The 24,797-nt window shown below is 39.3% G+C and overlaps 2 protein-coding genes across 3 annotated transcripts in view; both read right to left on the reverse strand.

Moving 5' to 3' along the window:
• The window catches only part of hcn2b (hyperpolarization activated cyclic nucleotide-gated potassium channel 2b), a 50,042-nt gene extending 41,095 nt beyond the window's left edge, over positions 1-8,947 (reverse strand). The window contains exons 1-3 of the mRNA XM_023409643.2: positions 8,016-8,947; positions 5,630-6,053; positions 861-1,022 (exon numbers count right to left, since the gene is read on the reverse strand). Coding sequence (XP_023265411.2) covers positions 861-1,022; positions 5,630-6,053; positions 8,016-8,860 — 1,431 coding nt within the window. The 5' untranslated portion in view covers positions 8,861-8,947. The remainder of the gene's footprint in view (positions 1-860; positions 1,023-5,629; positions 6,054-8,015) is intronic.
• Positions 8,948-11,046: 2,099 nt separating this feature from the next.
• bsg (basigin) lies at positions 11,047-24,607 on the reverse strand. Of its 2 annotated transcripts, none has more exons than XM_023409655.2 (8): positions 24,377-24,607; positions 17,784-17,952; positions 16,717-16,805; positions 16,062-16,198; positions 14,956-15,232; positions 12,612-12,624; positions 12,426-12,498; positions 11,047-12,220 (listed from the first exon to the last, which is right to left on the reverse strand). In XM_023409655.2, the coding sequence occupies exons 1-7, from the start codon at positions 24,438-24,440 to the stop codon at positions 12,438-12,440; spliced, it is 810 nt and encodes a 269-aa protein (XP_023265423.1). In that variant the 5' UTR covers positions 24,441-24,607; the 3' UTR covers positions 11,047-12,220; positions 12,426-12,437. The 2 variants fall into 2 exon arrangements, with proteins under 2 accessions (XP_023265423.1, XP_023265422.1); XM_023409654.2 differs by having other exon boundaries at positions 12,612-12,636.
• Positions 24,608-24,797: the final 190 nt, after the last annotated feature.

Consider the following 24,797-nt stretch of genomic DNA (forward strand, 5'->3'; position numbering starts at 1 on the left):
GAGAGGTATTCAGTCAACTTCATTAATTTTGAAGGCTTTAGGTTGTGATCCTGTTGAACTGAACTATTAATTGTTTCTCATATTTAGTCTATGATTATTAATAAGTTAGGTGTACCTAACAAACTGGAAATCTGAAATGTATATGTGGTATTATCATATATCGTGAGGTCCAAGGGTTCAAGAGGTTAACTGAGCTAGCAATGTCTTGTTGTGCAAAATCCTTGTTGGTTGATAAAGGTTGCAAGTCCAAAATGAACATGCTTTTAATACTGATTATTCATTAATTCATTCATTATACCATTTGCTTCCCAGAGGGTTTTCCTTTCATGCCAACAATAATTTGGGAGAAAACCTCTCCTAATGGTTTGTCTATCAGCAGATGGCCAGAAGCTACCTGCCAGCTAGAAAAGAAGGAAGACAATTCAAGCAGAGAAATAAACAAGAGAGAAGGATAAAGAAGAGAATGGCTAAAGAACAAACCCCATGACGTGCTGTATGAACCAAGAGAAAACTCTTTTTCATCCTTCACTCCTGCTTTGTATACACTGGCATGTCTCCTGGGTTTAACTAGAGAGGGTTTAATTGAGGCTGGTCTTGTGTGTATGTGTATGTGTGTGTCTGTGCATGCATGTGTGCAGACTCAACTTTAAATAAATCCCATTTCTACATTTGCCTGCAAATAAAACACCTTTGGCCTCCATGGGGGATATGTTTTATGCCCTGGTTTTGCAACTATTCTTCTGTCAAACACTTTTGCATACATAGCCTATGTTCATGTGATTGTGTAACATACTAAAACCTCTATCATCTGCAAACGCAGATTCATGTGAACACAAAAACACACTGACTGTTTTGCTTACCACCATCTTGTTGAGGGAGACCCAGCAGTCCGATGGAAAGTCCTGTAGCATGGGAACAAGGAACTGGAGACAGCCGTCCCAGTGACACAGCAGGAGCATCATACCAATCAGGTTGAATATTCGCATCACAGCACTAGCCAGGTCATAGGTCATGTGGAAGATCTGTCAGGAGGAGAAGAGATGGGCAGACAGAGGGTTACGGACGTGGAGAGGAGAAAAGGCAGAACATATGTGTGAAGAGAATGACAAATCAGTGGATTCAGACTGAATCTGAATCTGAAAATAAACAATGATTCTGTTTTCACAAATACTACATAGTATCATATAACATATTGTTATATGACAGAATTGTAAACAGTGACTTTTTCCGTACATATTTTAAAAATTTTCAGTAGATAAAGCTTTTAAAGTGGCTATAATTTATATTTTTACAAAAAGAATGTATTAAACATCACTCGCAGTGATAGACTCCTTATGGACCTTTGTACTGAGTTGCAGGTCATTGCTTAGTTGTCATGGCACCATTTACAGCTGTAGCAGGCAGCTGTTTTCAGCAAAAACACACTGTATGCTACCTGTTAGTAGCTAGCCAGTGAATATAATGAAGCATTCAGTGGCTAAAGAGCCAGATATTTCCCTCAGTACTTGGTGGAGACCAAAAACAGGGTTAAAAGTGAGTGAATATTGGACTTACATTCATCAGGGAATGACTCAAAATTAATAATAACGTTGCTCTGTAATTGCTGGAAGTGTAAATTAACAAATGTTCAAACAAGTTCATCATATGTGGTCATCACTTTTTCAGTGGATATATCCACTTCAAGGGTGATGGAAAGTTAATGTTGTCTTTCCACTGCCCCAAAGTGACCAAAATACAGTTATGTCAGTTTTAAATTCTTGAAACTAATTAAAGTGAGATTTTACATCTTGTTAACTACTAGCTAAGAAATACAACAACATTGCATAATTATTACTCAATGTTACCTGAAGCAGCTACCATCTAATTTTGAAATCATGTGTAATATGAATACGCAACCTCCTCCACGTTACAGGTAGATATTCAGCCTATGGTTAATAAAATATGATTAGTGGAGCTTTAAGTAAATCAGCAGCCTGGGCGGATGACAGAGCTGCAGGGATGGAAATCCTTAAAAACTCAATAAACAGTTTTACAGTAGTGGTAAAATACTAGTTGTGTTTCCAGAGCTTTTTCTGAGATGTGATGCTTGTTATCCCCCTCAGTCGGAGTTGAATAACGTGTCAGGCTGATGTTCTAAATTATAACCAGGTGGGGAAAATGAACAAGCACAGATTCTGTGGTCTGTACTCAGTCATGATAAAACCTCATCAAGCACTGACAAAGCTTTGATCAGCAGCCCAGTCCAGCCTCTCTCTGCTGTTTCTTAGCATTACTCGCCTCAGGTAAGAAGGCTCATTTGTGTGGACCTAGTATTGTGGTCACAGCCTTGTAAACACCACTCACTGTGGCTATTGGCCAGACCTTGTTACCACAGTGAGTGTGTGTGTGTGTGTGTGTGTGTGTGTGTGTGTGTGTGTGTGCGCGCGTGTTACTAAATCATAAACAAAAAATATATATTCCCAGTAGGGACAAGAGAATTGTCCTACAAGGGAAGTAGGGCAGACTCCATGTGTATGTCTGCGTATAGCATATACTGTATGTTTATGCATCGGAAATCCCTGCTTTATGGGCCAATTTAATGGTTTCTCATATAAAAACAAAGGCTCATTTCTGACTTGAGACAAATAAATCATCCTACATGTGAAGTAGGCCAGATTGTGTGTGTGTGTGTGTGTGTGTGTGTGTGTGTGTGTGTGTGTGTGTGTGTGTGTGTGTGTGTGTGTCTGGAGACATGAAAGAACTGCCTCTGTTGTGATTTTACAGTTTGGGAGCAGCCGGGTCGGGACGTTCGGTGACTCATCCCGTCACCTCAGAGGCCTTGCTGTGCTCAACTTGCAGCTCACTTGAATGTCAAAACCTGCTCTCCTACTAAACCCCAGGGTGTAAATATCTCTTGTTAGTTACAGTGCCAACACAAGAAGGCCAACCAGTGTAAGTTCTTACTCCATCGCACCTGGTCAACATTCATACATGAGCAACAATCTATATTAGCTTGTTGCTAATGTAGCTCTGGACCAACAATGACTCATTTGCCAAAACCCATGAATTTCTTTCTGGTGGATTACATCCTTATCGATACTGATTATACCTTGAGTTTCATCCCTCCTTTTCCCTTTGTCTGCTTTAGGTTTAAAAAGTGTAATTTAGCTACAGACCAAACTCCAAAGACTTGACTTTCTTTACTTTTTTGAGTACTGTATCTCCTATAATGGCTAATGGCCTTTGCTAATTTGGAGAAGGAGAAAGGGAAACACACTGTGAAGTCCTGCCCTGTGATTAGGAAGCATTCCCATCATGATTAATGAGGCTCCAGGACTAATGTTCCCCCCGACACCAGAACAGCACCTGGCCATGTGTCACTGTCAGACCACAATCTGGGTCAAGTCACATTACTGTGACCACAACTCACAGCCTGAAAAACACAGATAAAATACTTTCTACTCCTGTCTGCTGCACACAAGATTGTTCCAGGTGATTCAGATGACAACATTTAGAGAAAACTAGTGAACTTGATGAAAATTTACCCCCACAACCAATCCCCACCCTCATGAATACACACCCACCCACCCATTCACCCATTCACCTCATGAAAAAGGCATGCCAGCAAGTGGAGAACTTTGATACATGCTTCCTGCCTCAGGAAATTGCTCCGGTTATTCGTGACAAGACTTATCTCTGCTGCTGTTTCAGTCGCACAACAAACACACACCAGTCTATTCCAAAATCATGTCAAAAACACATACTGTTAACCAGCATCATTCTGAACCATGTTGTTGTCCAGTATTCTTCTCTAGGTTGGCCTACAACCAGGCAAAAAATTTAAATCATCACAACTCTAAGATGATTTTTAAGGCTGCAGTGAGCTGAGCTAAGCTGAGCCGAGCTGAGCTGGGCAGCGGGGAGACACAGCCAGCCACGTTTGGATCGAGCTGAGCAGAGCAGAGCTCAGCTCATCTAAGCTGATCAGGGCAAGGGCTCAGTCGAAGCAAAGGAACATTCGGTTGTGTGTGTTTGAGTCAGTAATTAAGGTTCTCGTCAAGCTCAAATTACTACTCTGTAATCAAAAGAGCAGTGGTTATTTTCAGAGTGAAGGAACACACACATTTGATTCATGGATGTTTGGTTAGGCCAAATAGGGATCCTTAGTTTATATACAGCCAAAGAAGCACACACAGACAGAGTACACCAGGGTTAATTGTGTTTATGTAGCAGCATATATGATATATTGCAGATGATAATGCATTTATCTATAGATAAAGATTATTTCCTGACATGTAATGTAATCAGTGAACCTTGTGTACTATGTCAGTATCCATTTAAAACTGTTTGATGCCTTGATTGGTTGAAATGTCACATTAAAACAGTAATAGAAATGTGGAAAAGGCAGCTCTCATCGTGAGAAAAACAAAAAGTAAAAGACAATTAGCGTCCCCAGTGATGGGTGTTCATTGCTTGGGAAATCCCTTTTCATTTGCCCAGTGATAAAAATAAATAAATTTTTTGTGAATTCTTAACTGCACCAGTACACTGGCTCATAATGAGCTATTATCCAGCTATCAGGCTTATTGCTATACAAGACAGTAAAACCTTATTTTTGTGTCGGGAAGTAATTATATAGAGGAGGATTGTTTAGATATACAAACAGAATTACTTGTACTCTGATATAACCCACTGCACTGGAATCCAATATTGTATTATTAATTAGAACACAGTAAGACCAGTGTCTCTTATTTTTTATAAGCAAACACAATTCAAAGCGGTGGGGCAATACATGTCATAATGTCCAAACTTCTACACTAAAACATCAGTGATCATGAGTACAGCCCTGATGGCAGAGATGATGCTCATGAGTTATTTTTTGAGATTTCAAAAAAACATTTTAATTGCACTTTAACAAATAGAATGGAGAAAGATGTGATTGGAGGTAGAAATTATGAAAACTGATCAATATAAATGCAAGCTGATATTAGTGGCTTATCACATGGATAACAGATATGCCCGTATCAGCGCACATAATATGCAAAGATAAAAACGCTAATATAAATTGCAGTACATAAATGTTCTAAACAGAGATTTTTTTTGTGTGTGTGTGTGTGTGTGTGTGTATTATTGCCTCATTTTCAACATTATAATAGTTTCTGATCTAATATATTTCTGTTTTTCTGTTTTCATTGATGGTTATAAAGGTTATGGTCTCACAATATATTGACTGTTACAGTTAGGAAATTATTGTTCAACACACCGTATCACATTTAATACAAGTCTCACCAAAAATGTCTCTTTTATGTTCCATGTTTGTGTCAAAAGAGATTTTGGGCAATATATTATCCCATATGAGACAGGTTACAAATATGGACAGCTGTACTGATGGCTCAGATTGGTGCGACAACAATCGCATCACAAATACAGCACACAACCTAAAACAGAGGTGTCCCTTGTGCTTAAGCTGTGCACTTTACTTGTGTATTATGTGTTTTATATATCACGTGCTTTAGGCTCATATGCTTTTTCTTACCTAATCTACCTGTAATCATTAATATAATACTTCCTTTAGTGGTCAAAGTAAAGTAAACCCCAAACCCTCCTTCTTGCCTTGTGATTGTATAATAAATGTTGTAACTCAGCCTACCTCCTCCCACTGGTGGATGTAACGGATGAGTCTGGACAACCTCAGCAGGCGCAGCAGACTGAGGATCTTAGTGAACCGAACGATGCGGAGCGCCCGGGCCGTCTTGTACACCTCCGAGTCAATCCCTTTCTCCACGATGAGGAAGATATAATCCACAGGTATGGAAGAGACTAGGTCCACCACAAACCAGCTCTTCAAGTACTTCTTCCTAATCTTTTTAGGATCAAGGATGATCTCGGTGTTGTCCTCAAACACAATACCCGTCCTGAAGTTGAGCACCAAGTCCATGAGAAAGAAGGTGTCAGAGACCACGTTGAAGATGATCCAGGGCGTGGTGGTCTCGTCCTTAAAGAAGGTGATGCCCACGGGGATGATTATCAGGTTGCCCACCATGAACATCAGCATGGTGAAGTCCCAGTAGAACCTGACAGGGTGGAGCAGTGGTGAGAAGGTGGTTAGATACAGAGGACAACTATAAAAAGTCAGATGCAAACCACACTCTGAAATACAAGGGGAAATAACACGATAGTTACACAGTAAAGTGCACAATCTGAGTCAGTGTCAGTGTGTATGAACCAAGTCTAAAACTGAAATACTGAAGTCTAGACACAGTGTTGCTATTTGACGTGCATATGACAAGCCAGCAAAAATGCAGATTTTGCTTTATTCCTGACAAGTGATATTTCAAGCTTTCTCTGTACCATGAAGCAATGCACTCTCCAGGGCCACATACACACTCAGAAAGCAGTACCACCCGTAACCACAGTGAAAAATGGCTGATCTTTTATGAAATATCTGAAATATGAAAATAATATATGAAATATATCTTTTTTTTTACACTGTATCTACTCCTGGTGAGATAACCTGTATCATCTGACCAAGGACAAGATCAAACCACGGACAAGCTGAGAGAAAAGTATGTTACAGGAAAGACAAGCTGGGTTTCGAGTTTATTTCAAATCAAAGATCAACACATACAGAGACTTGAGCACATCTGCACAGTCATCATACATATCCAGTGGTTTGTTACTACGAGATTTGCTCAATAGCCAATCATGCCACACAACTGACCAGTAATTTAGAATTTTAAGCAGTGATGTATAAGAGTGACAGACTAGTTTTTGTCAAGTAAAAATGCCAAACACTGTCTCTCTGATGTTAGGATTTGCTGCTCTTCTTTATCTTACGTGATGGCAAACTGAATGGCTTTAGGTTTCAGATTGTTAGTCAGACAATCAGATTGTGGGTTGACTGCATGTGAAGACATCACATCAGGCTTTAGGAAACTGTGATAGTATAAAATTAGCTATTTACTGATATTTCACAGACCAAACTATTAATCCAATAATGAAGAAAGTTACTGGCCGCTTAACTGTTCATAAAAATAATCAGTAGCTGCAGCCCTGTAAATTTTTGAAGCTTGTTCAGGAGCCCAAACAGATACTACTCTCTGATCAGCTGGAAGTAAGGTGCAGACTGCAAAGCAAAGGGAGGAACTGATGAAGTGCGTTGCTGAGTCACGAATGTATTATTGATAAGCTTTAACAAACGGTGCATAAAAATCACAAAATAATATTGCACTTTATAATATTTAATTCGAGTCAAGCGCTAAAATCGTGTGGGTTCATCGTCTGACCTGTTTTACACGGGAGCTAACTGTGGGAGCTGTCCTCGGTGCTGAAACAGATGTTCAGACGCATTCCTGCTCAGCGATGCAACTTTTCCAACTTCACGTCAGGTTCATCTTTAAGACGAAAGTCGTTAAAGGGAGACTTTTTGTTGACACTTGCTTGTTACAAATACATCAATCAAACTGCAGTTACAGCAGTTTTTTTTGCAACTGTAAGCAAGATTTGTCCGAAGACTTAACTGGACTAATTTAACCAGGTTATGCAACCTCGGCATTGAAACAGTAATTTTGTGAGAAAAAAAACATGTTTTTATCAGCCCCTTACAATGTGGGATGTTGCACATTATCTTCCTGGGATGTGGCGACATGTGCCTTCCTTTTTGTGCACTGTGGAGATCAAGAGTATCTGCTCAATTTTGGACACGTTCAACCTGTTTGGCATTATTTTTAGCAAAATGTTGGAGCAATTTTTTTGTATTATATTTGTATTTCTTTACCATTAGGCTATATGTATCCTTTTGGGGTGGATGTATTAATAATTGTAGTGCCCTGTTTACTTCTAAGGTGAAATATTCTCTCTCCCATTCTATTCTATTTGTATTTCCTCATATAAACTTGTTTGATGTGGAGAAGGGCTACCAATATGTTACTACTGTATCCACAGAATCAATCAGACACCATAAGCGCTTTAACTTCCATGCAGACTCAGTCTAAGAGGATGCACTGTTTATGAAGCTAACTCAATTGAACCCATACCTGAAGTCGCTGTATGGGTGGATAATCCAATTACCCGCTGACTTTACGCGCTCTTGCTCTTTTTCCACTGCCTTCTGGCTGCCAAACATGCGCAGGGAGAACTTGTTAACTCCGGGCTGGAGCATGGAACTAAACTGCCGCTGCATGTATGTTTGATTCCCCCTCGAGTCTCCATCATCCGGCACTATCTGAGAGCCATCCTCAGCTTTAGTGAATGTGACAGAATTTCTCGATTGTTGACTCGGAGTCTGTCCTTTACTAGTTGGGGCATTGGAGAACGAAACTCTCGAGTCCTTTTTGTCCATCCCTGCCGCTGTCTTGACCTCGGCCCCCGGCCCCTGTGTCAGGGACCCTGGTGAAGTAACTGAGCCGTCCATGCTCGCAGCCTGCCCCTTGCCGTCTTCTGCTGCTGCTACTACTCCATCTGCCTGCCTTGAGATGAGAGAGGAAAGGCTCCCTGAACTGGTCGGGTCCCTTCTACAATCTCCGTTTTTGTTGCATATCATACCGATGGCTCCCTCTCCTATCACGCCTACCTCTGAGGCTCTGTCCGCTCTACTCCTGTGGTCTGACTCTGTGCCGCCTCTACCGCCAGCAGCATCCCCTTGGCGTAACAGAGCTGAGGCTGTGCTGCCACTGGCACTCAGAGGCGCGGGGTCCTCGTCTAGGAAGAGCCAGAGCTCATTGTTGTTGGAGTTTTTACGCGCAATGGACGCAGCTCCGCCTCCTGGCGTAAATTTCTTCATCTTGCTCCCGTGATCCTCGCATCCAGTCGAGTTGGCTACTTGAGGTGGTCGAGGCTGCTGGGATTTGAGGTCCTCCTCGCCATCCTCTGCCTCGTCCATGACTGGCAAACGAAGACAGACAGGCGGACAGACGCTCCCGTACCTTGAACCCGGCGAGACTGGGCGGCGGCGGAGGAAGGACCGTGGAGTTCAAAGCAGCAACAGCAACAGCCCTCTGCTTTCCATTCTCAACACTTCAGGATAACAGTGCACCAGCGGCGTTGCTATGGCTGCAACCTGGCCTCTATTATTGTGTGTTTGTATGTGTGTGTCTGAATGAGAGAGAGAGAGAGAGAGAGAGAGAGAGAGAGAGAGATGACAGCATTACCCTTGGGCTAGAACCATCTACAGGTAGCACATAGCCTGTCGAAGAAATATGTGAACAAAAGAAAGCAACACCCAGACACGCCCAGTTTTACAGTGTTAGCTAATTAGACAGAAAACTAATTCGCTCATAAAGTAACTCATAAATATAGGCCTACTATTAAATACATAAATAAACTCACCTGATAGGAACAGGGAACATCAGGACAAAGGTGACGAATGAAGGTCACAAATAACCACCAAGTTCACCATCTTTTGCCGTCCACAATAGACTGCTGATCTCAGGTAACAAGATCAAAAGGGCCCATCGGCCAATAATCCGTGCTGCCATGACCATGACCAGGTGATCAATAACAACTAAACCACTATATGCAAGGCTTTCTTAACTAGACTGGGAGCCAGTGTCAACATCGTCTGCCTGTTGCTTTACGTTGGTTGTAGTCTGCTCAAATGGTCGGGGTCACTCTCTTGGTTAAACAGCTCCATCTTGTGGAAAGATCCACAGATTGCACTCTTAAGCTTCCTGTGTAACACAGAGCAGTTATACTCACACACTACATAGCCTGTTGCTCTCATCAGGTCTGGATGATGCGTTCACTGTGTTTGTCTACAGACCTGACTAAATGTTTACCATAGTTTATAATCATGCATTGCACAACTTTTTTTATCATTTCTCTGCTGCAGGTTCTCAACTGGCTTAAAAGTCCCACATTTTACACTATTTCTGTGTTTTATTTGAAGTTTTGATGTCCATAAGAAGATATATCTGTTGTTTTAAGTACTAAAAATAATTTCAAAAGAGAGGCTCTGAGCGTCTCTCTGAGCTTCTGATTAGGTGACTGTTTTCTGAGTAATGAAATAAAAAATGTAGCAGTTTTCAGGTAAACACCAAATCCAGCAAGGTTGGATGGTAGGTCCAGGCATCCATGCTGGGGGCAGTGACCGTCACAGAAGTCCTGACAGCTCGTTTTACAAGTTTCTGAATATGGGCCAAAGTGAATACCAAAAGGTAGCTGCAGAGGTGTTCTAAAGCTTCCAGTGAGAGATTGGTTTTGTATGTTTTAAGGATAGATTCACATTTTTTTTCCAAGTTTGTCTTGAAACAGTATGATGCCCGTATGTACACTGGAACATTTTTTATTTGCTGTAAACATTTCTTCAGTTCATACTGTTCAGGAAGAGCTCCCATCCTAATGCCCTTCCAATGGAAGTGATGGGGTCAAAGTCCACAGCCCACATTCTGTTTAAAAAAAATATGAGGCTAATATGAGGCTTCAGCAGTTCAAGTCAACTAAATCAAGTGGATATCACCTAAATTTGTCTTTTTAGTATGAAATTCCCACTTTGTGTTACCATCCCCCCACCACAGCCCAACAAGGAAACACTGTCTGGAAAAACACAGAGAGAAATTTGGACTAAAACCACTTGATCTAACCACTCAATTTCATCTAAGACTGATGAACCCCAAATCAACTTCACACAACCAAAGACAACTTTTAATGGCAAGCATGGGCAGAAGGAATGATTACAGCAAGGGAAACCTGTTCCAATGTTCCTATGGGCATCTGTTTGAAGACAGACTTGAAAAACAGGAAATGGTGAAAACACCCTCACCTGTTAGTTACTTTCTTTTGTGAATCAATTAGTTTTTTTCTGCATGCAGTATAGTGTATAGAAATAGAGCTATTGTAAATATGCAAAGCCTTAGATCCTCAATCTGTCATTATCAGCTACACACTTATGGTAACTGGCACTTGGATGTCATGTTTACAAAGTCAATGACATTCACTTGAGTTCTTCTAAAAACAATTTTACAAAGGTTTATTTTGTCTTACTTGCAATACCTATGTTTTTGTACAATTTATTCCTTGATAAGCCACCCCTCCATTTGAGTAAAAGTTGAGTAAAATAAAACAGACATGTAAAATTCAATACCTTTATTCAGTTTGTGCACGTTGTACAACAGATGGTGTTCCATGTACTCGGAAGGTACAACAATTTACACAAATCTGGCTAGATCTTTTTATTTGTGTAACTCTGAAATGGTAACATCCAATCACAACACTACTCAGGTTAAATGGAACATTATGGCTTCTGAATTGTCTACACAGTGAAGGGAATTGAGACAACGGTCAAACAATCACAGAAAATGTTTTTTTCCTCACATTAAGTGAAAAAGAAAAACATCTTATTAAATGTTTATCTGTAGTTTTAAACATTAGAGTGTATTTATGCTGTGTTCAACAGACGTAACAGTAGTTAACATCTCTTGCACTTGGTCCTCAATAGATTTTTACTGTGATGTGATGTTGGTAACAAAAAATTGGTGACTAGAACTTCAATTTAAAAAATGTGAATATTAAAATGAAATAAAAGCATGGCTTATAGGACAAAAGCTTTCCTACTTAAAACTTTAATTTCTTATGGCAACAAAACCTAGCAAACATTGAATCTTAGTCACTTCTGCATTTAATTTTAACTGTCACATTTTAATCTTGTAACAGGAAACAAAATGCAAAAAGACAAGAGAAATGGTGCTTGTTAAGGCAAAGTTTAAAACTCTGCTAAGGGAGGTTTGTGGTGGTGTAGGGACAGATCAAACACGTGAATTCAAACACACTCCAGTCGTTGCTGTAAGAATGGCAGTGATGTATCAGGATCAAAAAATGTTTCAGATCCTCTAAACTGAACTTGTGCTGCTTGACAAGTCACCATTCCAAAATGAAGATTATAAAAAGGAAAGACTGACGACTGTGAGGTCAGTGTACGAAGCATCTGCATGAACAGAAATTAACCACAAACTAAGCATTCCTCATGTGAACATTCTAATGATTTAACAACGAACACACACTTTGCTAGAATAGCATTTAAACTCATGCAATAATTTGCCCCAGGGCCTCAAGCAGACATTATTTCACACTATTTTCTCTGGCTGCACAATGTGGAGAAGAATATAGAAGAAAACAAAACAAGAGGAAGTCATTCAATTTCTTAAAACATTAACACCCAAGCACAAAATGGTACTTAAAATTGCAGGGTGCACAGTATAATGTGCCACACAACAGCTGAATCCTGGACTGCCATCTGCCCGTCCATCTAGGAAGGAAAAAGGGGGCATGAGCAAGGTACAATGTTTTTACCTTACACAAAAACTGTTTTGTTTTCACATGCAGGATTCAAAAATATGGAAATGTGTATTTTGAATGGAAGGGATTTTTTTTCTCTTGCTCAGGAGCAGTTTTGTCTTTTTAATTTTAAGAAAAACTCACAAATGGATGGTTGCCCCCTCTCACATACACACCTCTTTCAGCTTCTAGTTAGAATTCCTTTGCCTCACATTCTTGTCTTTGTGATTTGCAGTGGAATTGCTCTTCCTGAAAAAAAAAAAAAAAAAAAAAAAAACACATTATAGAGCAAATACGAGTTCTGTAACAAGAGACAATATCCAAAGTGATAATAAAGGTACTAAGCTGTTGACAGTACTTACAGAGGAGCTGATCCTGAGTCATCATCTAAAAATGATCAGTGAAGGAAGACAAACAAAAACAAGAGTCAGATGATAGCAGGTTACGTGTCTGTGACTGGGGTGAGTAACACATGCCCCCTCCCCACAGATGATGGAGCAAATTTTATAACATCCTCTGCAACATGAGTCCAATGAAGTTATGATCAATTCCAACTAAACATGAACTGAAGCATGCCCAACTGTTGCATTCTGATAATGAATGATACAACAAAATCTTTGGAAGATCATTTGTCAAACACACAATCATTAATTGTGTTCTATAAAAGACAATGACTTAATGTCATTTAATAGACTACTATATGCTTCTTTATTAAATCTGCATTAACATTTGAAAATTTCCATTCATGAACATTTTAGTACATTGTCCAGAGTCACCCCTTGGCATCACAGAGGCTCATGCAAAGAAGCAAAGGACACCAAAGGAACACTGCAGTGGCCATATTAAGATAAAAAGAGTAAACATCTTAAAACCGGCAGAGCTAACACACAACCTGGCATGTATAGTGACAGTATTAACACCAGAGCAAGAGCAAGTATTTGCAAGGTAAGGCAAAGAGTAGCCTCTCTGTGGCCAAATGGTGAATGAGACAAATGCCTAATGGTATACAGGTCTTGAGAAGAAGGTTGCCTATCATTTGTCATGCATAAGTACAAGATGCAGAAGGCATGCACACAGAATGCTGAAACCTCTCGCTTTTAGTCCTGTCTAATTTCATGTCAAACCATTACACTAGTTTGAGTGTCTCATTTGACTCTTTCATTGGCTCAAAACAAATTATTTCTTTTAAAAAAATGAACGAAAACAGTTAAAGCTTGCTCTGTATTCATATTGCAGGGCCAGTGAAAGAGTGACCAAATCTTTTGAGCACATTCCTCTTAGAAGTGGTGACTATGAAAGCGGTTCATTCAGGCTCCCATAGCTTTTAACACGCGGTCATCTCAGCTCAACCACTTCAGTCTGACATGCAGTTTTGTTCACTTACCAAAATGCAAAATCAGCAGCGAACAGAGAAGTAAAAATGTAAATAATAAAAATAATAACTTCTGTAACATTGTTTACACAGAGGCGAAAGCTAATTCCTGATTTTTATTTACAAAATGTAAATAATGACAAAACCAAAAGACAATAATGGTTCATATTGGATGCATGCAACTACATTCCATACATCGTCACCTAGAGAGCAATGATTGGCCTTAATAGTCTTCAGATTGCAACTGGAGGGCCTTAAATCCTCTCCACTCACAGTTCAGTAAATAAGGTCTACAATTTGATGCGTTTTTATCCGTTTAAAATGTTTTAAGACTTACACCAGAGGATAAAGCTTGCCCCCAAAAAGTTGAGCATAGGTTGGGAAAAAGCCATATTCACCTTAAAAGGCCCCAGATTTCACACTTTCCAGTGTTGATATCCATAAGAGCGGCTTTGAGTACCAAAAACGATCTTAATGTCGTTTTACATCTCCTCTCTTAGGCTTTTCTCTGGAACTCTAGTAACAACAGGTCAGTGAGGGCTCTGAACCTCTTTTCTGATTCGCTGAGTGATCGAATAAAAATTAAGCAGATTTCAGGTAAACACTCAGAAAAACTAAATCCTGCAAGTTCGGATGGTGGGCTTGGCCTGGGGCATGCCTGAGAGCGGTGACTGCTTTGTTGTGACATCATGAAGTTAAGGAAGTCCTGATGGCTCATTTTATGGCTTAGTTTCTGATTATGGGCTGTGTGCATTTCTCAATGGAGTTTCGAAGTTAGGTATTTATGGTGTGAGGGTATTTTTTCAAAACAAAACAAAATGGCCAACATTTTTGGAATTTACAAACAAATGTAGCCAGTTGATGAATTAAGTTTTCAGCTCTAGGTGGTGGTTGAGACCAAAAAACAACACAGTGATACAAAAGTGATATAATTAATAGCACTTAATTGTACTACGAGATAAGATTTTACAACTGTGCATTCGTAATAACTTTCATCTTATGTTTTGATGATTCCAAGGTACAACAGTAAAACTAAGTTCAAGTTACAAAGTTATGTAAAAGGAATATGACTTTGCATGTGCTTGACTGGCAGATGCTGTGCCACGTCAGATGATGTTCAACTTATTTGCCAAAGACCAGGCAGTTTTATTATTACTTTTAATTATTAATTATTATTATTATTATTTTATTATTATTATGATTATTGTTTTTTGTCTGAAATGTCTGCCATCCTCACTGCAGTGGCCTCATTGAAATTAATGACAAGGTCTTTTATCACGCAGTGCTCACAGCTGATCTAATATGTGGTGGTGTAGGCAACATGGCGTACATACCGTCATTGACCTCATCAGGCTTTCTCCTTTTCTCATAGATGAAGATGATGGTCACCAGGATGATGACCTCAGCCACAATGCCAAGGAAGGGCCAGAGAGCAGCCAAGCGACTGCGGACACGCAGGTGGATCTTTTCACTACTGCTGCCTAGGTCATTGGTTCCAGAGCAGATGTAATCTCCAATGTCGTTTTGGATGCTCAGGTCCTTAATGGTCAGAATGGTCTTGTTTGGGGTGCTCTTGATCTCATATTTGTCGGTAGTGCCATTGATGATAGGCTGAGAGGATTGTGTTTAAGCAACAAATTTGTTAGACAAATAAAAAGACAGATGTCTCCATTTCATTTTACAATTGGAGTACTGGACATACATCATTTGCAACTGACAAACCATCACAATATTAATGGGGATTGAAATGTTTATTTTTGTGTACTCTCTGGCTTAAATAAAATGTAAAGATTCTTTAACTGTCAGAGACAGGTTTCATTGTTCATTTTCTACATTTCATATGTGTCATATAAATGCATGATAATCTAAGTTCATAAAGCAATTCAAAATTATTCAAAATTGAATAAATAGGATATTAAAAGGGGGAACACTGATAAACGGTTTGTTTAAAATTATACGAGTCTAAACTAATTTTTGGTTGTAAATTGGATGCCCTTCATGTAAGGTTTTGTTTTATTTTGAAAAGTAAGAGTCACATGATCGGAATTTGGCTAGATGTATGACCGGGGCATTGTGGGTCAGAGTAGTGGATCAGAACACCATGGTGGCAGAGGAGGAATATACAGCTCCAAATTGACATTTTTATGCACATGGTTCAAGAGGTGCACATGGTAATTGTATTGGATTTACATTTGTGTATACTGTAATCAACAAGAATTTGAAACAACGGAGAGACGTGTGCTTCAACTTTTATGTTTTTTTAGTTTTTTTTTTTTTTTTCATTTAGTTTTCACGGTGTATTCTGATATTGTCGAGAGGGAGAGAAATGAATTTTGAAAGACATCTGTATGAAGCGTGGCAATTATTGTTCAACCAGTGTAGGTATAGATTCTAAGATCAAAAGATCAAAAGTTAAAATGGCAAGCTTGAGGGCACATACCGTTTGGGCGCCATCTTCCTCTTTGAACCAAGTCCAGTCAGTAGGCAGTGGATAGCCATGGCTCATACAGACCAGCAAACCTTTGTCGTTCTCATTGCCATGCTCAGAGCGCTTGTAGGAATAGACATGGGGAAGTGCTAGAGCAAGGAGAGAAACACATATTCAAATTAGAATATGACAGCCTGTGAATTAAATAAACTGCCCTTGATCTTTTATCATGGAGCAAGAGGAACTTTCACATATGCAAACTGGCAGCTGCCTTCATTTTGTATGTAATAGGTTGCTTAATCGAGCCCCAAATACACAATAAATGAGATGTATTCCAAGTAAATCAGGGCTCTGTCAATAGTTTATGGATACATAATCCTTGATGTTGTGAGCAAATGGCCACACCCATACTACAGACCAGACCACAAGTGGAGCCAAAGCATCATCTTAAATCATCAGGACTTACTATCAATAAAACGAAGGGCTACATAAACTGACCATTCTTGCAATGAGATACAATCTAAAGTATATACTTTATATACAGATGACCTACTCCATAATTATTATATTACATTTAATATTAGCTAAAATATTACATTTGCTACCATTTTGTTAGGTAAAAATCCAAAGTAATCATGGACATGATCTTTGAAATGACCAAACTTACTTTTGACTTCAATTATCTGCTTCAACTCTGGATCAGTCTGGAACACACATTCATACTGTCCACCAGAAGTGTGGGTGATCTTGTCCAAACTATGCAATGAGAAGAATTCAGGATATGAGAGCCCCATTCAACACTCAAACATCAGGTGCATTTTTCTAGCAGACCTAGCAACCTAGCATGTAGCAGGTAGTACATTTTAACCAATTCTGCTGAAGACAGGTCAATGACAGTGATTAGTTTTCCACTCAACTAAGTATAAAATCCACAATAGAACCCTGTTGCTGCTTTATCTTTACCCCCTGTCCATGCAACAAATATTTCAAATTTCCCCTTGTAATCACAATCACACTTTTGTTTGGTGCTACTGTACAGCCCTGCCTGTTCTCTCTCTCTAATGGGGAATTAAGGTCAGAGCAAGTGAGCACACTGCTAGGGGCGCTTATCCCTGCTGCCAAGACTACTGGCAAAGCTGCACGTCTGCACAGTCCATCTCCCTGCTAATCAAGAGCGCCGAATGCCTGAATGGTGCCCCTAGCTCTGCTGCTAATGGACGCAGCCAGGGAGGAAGGGAGAAAATTGAGAGGGGGAGGGATGAGAGACAAGCAAAAGGCAAAGTGCAAGGGAGAGAACATCAGAGAATAAAGATGGCAGTATACTGTGGTAGCAGAGAAAGAAACGGACAGCATAAGAATCAAACTAAATGACAAAAGAAGGGAATTAAAAGCTAGAGCAAGACATTTACATCAAAAATAGCCCTCTTCTAGTCTGAGGAATGGTTAAATGCCTTCTATATCAAAGATGCTCAGTTCATATTTCCACCCATAGGTCATTTAAAAGCATTAAAGCGTAACTGAGCTTGCCATTTTCTTGTACAGTTTATTCACTCAGTTCCACTTTTCAGTGAAATTCCAAAACACAACAGCCAAAGGGAAACAGTATATAAACACTGCTAGATTCAAGACAAAGGATACTTATATTACTATCAGTGGATGAGCGCCGTACTGCGCTATAGTAACTGCAGGGCAGACATGCACATGTGACACGTTTGAGTGGACGTAGCTACTTACCGCAGGACTGTGTATGGAGAGGAATTAGTGTACTTGGAGTCATCAATGATTTTGCCATTGTGTGTCCAGTGGGATCCTTTGATGGGAAGGCTGGACTCCGTCAAGTTGCAGGTGAGGACTGCGGAGGTCTGGTTGCTGACCTCAGAAGGTTCAGTGACAATGTTTGGGGCTTTAGATAAACAAAAAAGGGGGAAAAGATATTATTTGTGATCCTTTTTAAATTATCAGCTTATTGGCATTAAGAGACATTTTGTTTTACCAGCCTTATACTTAATTACTGATCTCAAAGTATTGTCTTGAAATGTATCATTATCGCTGGAGGAAACATTTTTTTAGCTATAGGTTAATTTCTATTCACAACACTCAACAGTTGTCTTCACAGAAATGAATGATTGGACATACAATATAATGATGGTCCTATGCTCACAATCACTGATGAGCAAAGAAACAAAATGTAGGAAAAGTGGAAAAGGTCAGCTATCACTGTGAAAAAAAATCACTGTGCTGAATTTTTTCTCAGTTATTCTTTTAACTGTCACCAGGTCATAAATATGGGTTGGGATACAACAAGTACTTTTTTTGTTGAGGCAATTGTTGAGTGTTGAATGATCAAGCGGAAAAAAAAAGAAAAAAAAAAAAAATCACCCAAGACCTTTGTGTTTTCCTGTAAAGTCTGAGAATCTGTGAGAATCTGTGTGAGAACAAATTTGTTCTCACAAATGAAACAAAGAAAACACTGTGGCACAAGTGCAAGTTCTGGTCTACTGAGCAGAACTTTCGAAGAAAAGGTGGAAAGAGCTCCTCAAAATGAGGATATCTGTCCCACCAACAGCAGAATGGAGGAAGGTATAGGAGTTGTACTTAAAGCTAATAGATACAGTAATCTACAAAAAGGTCATAGGGAAAAGATTTTTTAATAAATACATGCAGAAGAAGCAACAAGAGGGGGATGAAAAATTGCACAATCACAATATAAAATGTAATAATTAATTATTTTTGCTTCAATCATGTAAAGAAACAGACCAATTCTTCAAAAAAATAATACTGGACCACAAGGCAGAAAAAAGCCCCATGGCTGACAATCCATCTTTAATAATTAGTTGCCATCTTCTGTGCCTACAGTGCAGTAGGTTATAAGCCACAGGAATGGTATACAAGCAAAAACAAAAGGGGTACTGCCAGTGTTAGTATTAATTAAGGAAAATGCTAGCAAAATGAAAATCTACCAAGAAGCAATACTAATCGAGTAATCTGACACCCCTTTTCTGGTGTTCTTTAAATGATGAAATAATCATATAATACTTTTCCTGCAGGAGCCATTTGCAAATTTCCAGCCTTATGACCAGTATTATATACACCTAAACATCATAATCTATAACCTAAGCCTCGATACAAGACAAAAAAAGGCATCAGATTGAAGACATGCTCTGTGTCAGGGAATACAGGATTAAGGGGTGGCCCAGTCACGCTTCATGACCAGGTTCATACTCTACTACGGGACAACTTTGGAGCTGGAGGAGAGGGAGAGTGTATACTGGGTGAAGCAGGGTGGAGAGGGTATTGGACCAGGAAGCATGAGAGTTGAGTGTAACAGGAGCTGAATGTCCAGGACTTCACTAATGAGGAGATAACAGCCAAGCTTTCTTTGACCAGCATCTCCTCATGCTTCCTCTGCCACTCACTTTCAATCACAATAATGTTTGCCTGCGAGCGGATCCACTTGATTTTTGGCGTCTTCTTCAGTTCATTGCGGTCAGGGTCGTTGGAAGCGCGGCACTCGTATGTGCCCGAGTCGTCGAAGGTGAGGCTAGTGAGGTGAATGGTGCTCGTGGCATGTGCTATATATGTGGCATTTATTAACACACGGTCGTCCCGTGCCCCATCAAAGAGTTGGGTAAAGGTCTCATTGGGCTCTTCACCCTCTACAAACCACCACTGAACCTCAGGGATGGGGTTCCCTATCACCTCGCAGTGCAGCTCTGCACTGTCATTGATCAGCTTCATCTGAGACAGGGGAGACTTGATAAACCCCGCTGAGCCCCATTTACAGTCAGCCCAGCGGGCAGAGATTTAAAAAAAAATTATGAATTTGGTGGATATAAAGCAAGCCAGGTGATTTCATGGATTGGTGATTAAAGGCAGTGATGGAAGAAAGACAAGCAAACAGGAAAAAGAAAGAAAAAGAAACAAAGTTAATAAAACACAAATGAAATGAAAATATGAAAGTAGGCACACAGAAAAAGGTACAGAGCAGAGCAACATTTACACCCAATTTGGGAAATGTTTTGATCATTTCTGTAACTCTGACCAATTAAGACAAAAATAAGAAAAGCAACATGAAAGGTTATTAGGGATGACCCAAGTCCAGTTAAGAGCGCAGCATCAAGTCATACACTCAGTTTCCAATTTACTATGAACATACAGATAAAACAATTTCACTCTAACACAACAGCCTTGAATTAAGCTCTATGTGATGGTTGTAATATTTCATTTTCTTGAAGAGAAGTGTGGACTTAATGTCATGATCATCTCCGGGACAGTTGCTTGTGTTGCAGTTGATTTGTATGCACTTGAAAGGGGTTTCTAATATTCTGTCCACCCAATTTATATAGTGCGTTTTTATGGGTGCTTGTTCTGTGTAAAGGCTTAGGGGTTTGGACTGTTATTGAGACATCCCTAAAGGCAACTATAGCAAAAAAACAAAATGAACAAAAACAATATGAAAACATTTAAAGCATCCAATAGCATTCCAATGAAATCAAAACAATGTGCAATGAATGAAATTGATCATGAAAAGCAGATGTGGTTGAAATGAAAAATATTTTACATAATAAAATTAAAATTAAAAATAGAAATCCATGAAAGCCTTAGGACATGCACCAAGCATTTTGGGCTGATGGGCTTTTCTCTGCTGTGCCTAGTGTAACCCAACAGGGGTTTATGTGTTACACTAGGCCAACACATCACTAACAACTATTTTTCAGAACATTCGACCAGTGCTTTAATGGAGTACACGCACATGACATCAGTGTACACGGAGGTCACCACGGTCACTCTCCACTGATGCTAACATTCAGCATCAGCAATAAATGCTTTTGCATGGGAATAACATAAAAAAAAACACTTTTAGCTTTTGCACAACTGACTATACCAAATAGATTCAGTAAAGGAATACATTTTTTTAATGAAATATGATAAAATTGAAAAAATTTTCAAACCACTGGATTAGACTGATTAGGTTGTCAACACTGCTCGAGTGAGTATGGTTGGCTCTCTCAGAAAACTTATTTTCTGGCTACAATTTAATGCTCACAAACCCACTGGCTGACTTTTAAATTATACAATATGCCTTTCTGATGGATATACTTCTTTAAATATTTTTTGTCTTCCCAGTATTGCAGCTCTCTGCATTCATAACAGGCAGAGTGTATTTGGCTGGCCACCCAGTGGTGGTTGCGGGTGTTATTCACTTAGGTGGGTCCAGGAAAGAGTAACATTCTCACACCACAGGCCAAAGCACAGCAAGCATGTTCCCCTCCTCTCGGAAAACATTTTCCTCATCTCTTAAAAAACAAAACACGCACACCCTTTCTCTACGCTGCCTTCATGAAGATATACTTCATCTTGTGCTGAGGATGATCAATTTTCAAAACACTTCCAATCGAAACTGTCAACACATATCAATTAAAGAGGAAACAACAGGCTGCATTGTGAAATTGTCAACAAGAGCCTCAGTTACCACATGTATATCAAGTAACATTTCTAGCTTAGAGTGGCTTCCCCACCATTACCAAAGGTCACCTTCACAGCACATGCTGTATGAAAGTTCAAAATTATATATAGTCTAAGCCTGAGTTCCTACTGTGATTAGGTGTAAGCCATATGAAGCTTGAGGGTGTAATTTACTGCCTACAACCCTCTGCTCTATAACATGAGAATCACCTCCATGAAAGAACAAATGTTAGTCAGTATTCTGCATTTATGTGCAGTAAACAGGTTAAATAACCTGAACAATGCACACAAAGGCCTAGAAATCAATAATTTTACCTTACATGAAAAACAATAAAAAAAATTATGCAATTCAGAGATAACTTGAGATTTATTAAGCACAAATAAGTGGAGAGAAAATAAACCCAAACTGTGGCTATGCATGCTTTATCTTCTTCATAGAAGGTTTGTTTGCATTTTTCATTCAACTAGCTGGTTGAAAATTAACAACGCCAGGCACTGACTCAGCCTTTTAAAAGCAGAAAGGATATGCAAAAAATAATACGTATAATCCTCAGACCACTTTCAACTCTCATGTAACAAAGTACATGGACATTTTCACGCTGGACAGGAAAAGCTCATACAATGTAATGTTATTTCCAATAGAATATGGATGTCAATGGTTCCAGCATGATTAAAGAAGTTAAAAACACTGCAAAACAGACGCATTGTTTAAAAAGGGCCAGTTGTGCATTATTTGGTCAAGGTCAATGGAAATGGAAATGAATAACTTCTGATAAAGAGGTAAACGCTTGTCTCTTTTAGCCCCTCATAAATACATTGGATGTGACTTGATCTTTCAAGTCTTTTGGTCTGTATTATGCCGAGTGCACTAATCAAATAGCCCACTTCATCCAATATAATTATTCAGCTGTAGTGGACCAGCACATATTTGTCATCGCTATTAGAGGAATGTCAACGTCAACACCCAAAAGACAAAAATGGCACTGTTGCTGCACTACTGCTTTGACTGCAGGCTTTTATCATAAAAGGATCATTTAAGTGAGAGCTGGTTAAGCAGCTCATGGTCAATAACAAAATGAGTCTGTATTCAAAACAATTTACTAAATTGCGAAAAAAAAAAAAAAGATTTAACATTATATTTAACATATGTGAAAAAGCTGTTTGTCCTGCGTTTTTCACACAAAGTGGCCTTACCTACGTGTCTGTCTCATAACCTAATTCCTCTGCCAAAGTTAAGCTAGAGAAGAGGCTGAAACTCTAGGGAATCTAATCTAAATCTAATTTTTCCTGATCTACTCCAGAACTGCCTTTACCAAAGCAGGAAAGATCGATTGGCATGAGGGCCCTTTGTATGTGTTTGACTATGCACATAACATTTACAGTCTTGTTGCTGGCACCACCTCTATGCAAAATTAAAGTTACCCTACTTACGCCATCCTTTGGGGTGATGAAATACCGAAGGGGAAATGATTCAGTTTGGGTGTTTCTAAGTGTACTTAAGACTGTGAATAACTTTCACTGTTTATTAAAAGCAATTTCAACATTATTCCACTAAATTAAAAACACAAAAAGACATAAAAATCCTAACAGGATTATTTACAGTGACAACAGAATCAGCAACATATGTGTAAATTCTGCATAATGTGTGGATTATCAAGGCTCACTCTGGTGCTCATTCTCAGACATTGAAGACAATAACCTTTAGACGGCTTTATTGTAATACTGAAAAACTGCCGCCACTTACTGCTGAGGGAAACAAAATAAGTCACTAAAGTATGCCTATGAATGCTGCTCACACTTAGTCCCTGGGGACAGGGATCGGGGGCTGGGGACTTACCAGTTCATGTTCACTAAAGGAAGTAATGTACTTTGACACAACCAACAGATAATTGATTATTTATTTATTACTGATAATTGGATCACTGTAACCAAACAATGGGCTATGTATGAATAAAATAAACAAAAGCTCTTTATCGAGTAAAGTTAGGCAGTGGCGACCCAGGTCGACAAACCCATAAGAGGTACAAGGCTAGTAGCAGGTTAGTTAATAACGTGCTTCAAAAGAATATGGCAGAAAGCTCATGACAGTGTGTTGTGACAGCTAACACGCATGACGCTGATGAGGCCTACTGGCTCTATGAATCAGAGACAACCGGTGGCTGTTTCATCAGCACAAGTCATCAACTACCAATAAGTAAGTGAAGCTGCCAATTCTAACGTTACGAGCCGTAAACACTGTGATTAAAGACGTACCAAAGGACTAAGATTATGTTACCAATAAAAAGATTATGTTACCAATAAAATGTTTTTGGAAAACATGGCCTAGGTCCGTGAAAACCACAGTTTGTTTATTATGGATAGAAACCCTTTGAAATGTTAGCCAACTGCGACTTCGGTTGATACCAACATTACTACAAACAAACGTCACTGAACCACCATACATTTTTGATTAGAGCTCACATGATCGATCACATTCACCAACAACTGGGAAACGTCAAAAACACTTTCTGTAACACATGGACAGACGAAAGAGATCCGAAAATATCACATTCAACGTTAATGTTTAACTACGGTCACGAAAAAACCCAAAAAGCTTTTGCGACTGCAAATTAGCTAAATGTTTCGCTAGCTTTAACGCTAAGAAAAATACCTCGAACGTAAGTATGTGGCTGTTTCTTTATTAACGCTGGACAATTAGTTTTTAGTTTTGTTTTGGAAGCCGCTGTAAAAAGATATTCGACATCGAAAATCATAACTGTTGTAACATTAACAAAACAGGCGTCAGAATAGAAAGATTTAATATTCGTAGTCAGGGCAAAGTCTACATATTTCAACCAACATGGCTGACACAAAATTCTTACCTGTGGACGCATTGGCTCGCCAACAGCTGAACAACAGGGCACTGACAGCCCACAGTAACTTCATGGTTGATGACTTAGAATTTACTAAATCGTCGAATAAATGTAATGTATGTCAAATAAAGTAGGCTGAATCTTCTTCCTCCTCCTCCTCCACTTCTTCTTGTGAACTCCCAGCACGGATTGTGCGAGCTAAATGTCCGACAACCGGAGCCGATGTCGTCCTCTATTTGCTCCTCACGCACACGCCCTGATCAGCACGTACGCATGACGCAATCTTTAGAGGCGTGGTCACGTCATATGAATTTCGTTTGTCTTCATTGAAAGCCATTTAAAGTTACTCAGTGATCATATTCTTGTGTAATTTGTCAAAACAAAGTCAGTTTAATATAGGTAATTGCGTGGTAATTCAAACCAAATCAAA

This window comes from Seriola lalandi, unplaced genomic scaffold (assembly GCF_002814215.2).
Source record: "Seriola lalandi dorsalis isolate HSWRI2012SDOR001 ecotype SW California unplaced genomic scaffold, Sedor1 jcf7180002054402, whole genome shotgun sequence".
In the NCBI taxonomy this organism is placed as follows: Eukaryota; Metazoa; Chordata; class Actinopteri; order Carangiformes; family Carangidae; genus Seriola; species Seriola lalandi.

What these genes read in the sequence shown, in the direction of transcription:
- bsg (XM_023409654.2), bottom strand. Translation starts at nt 24,440, where the DNA reads ATGAAGTTACTGTGGGCTGTCAGTGCCCTGTTGTTCAGCTGTTGGCGA. An exon ending in GCAGATAATTGAAGTCAAAA is followed by an intron (nt 16,199 to 16,716) that starts GTAAGTTTGGTC and finishes TCCTTGCTCTAG; the next exon opens with CACTTCCCCATGTCTATTCC. An exon ending in AGGAAGATGGCGCCCAAACG is followed by an intron (nt 15,233 to 16,061) that starts GTATGTGCCCTC and finishes CAATCCTCTCAG; the next exon opens with CCTATCATCAATGGCACTAC.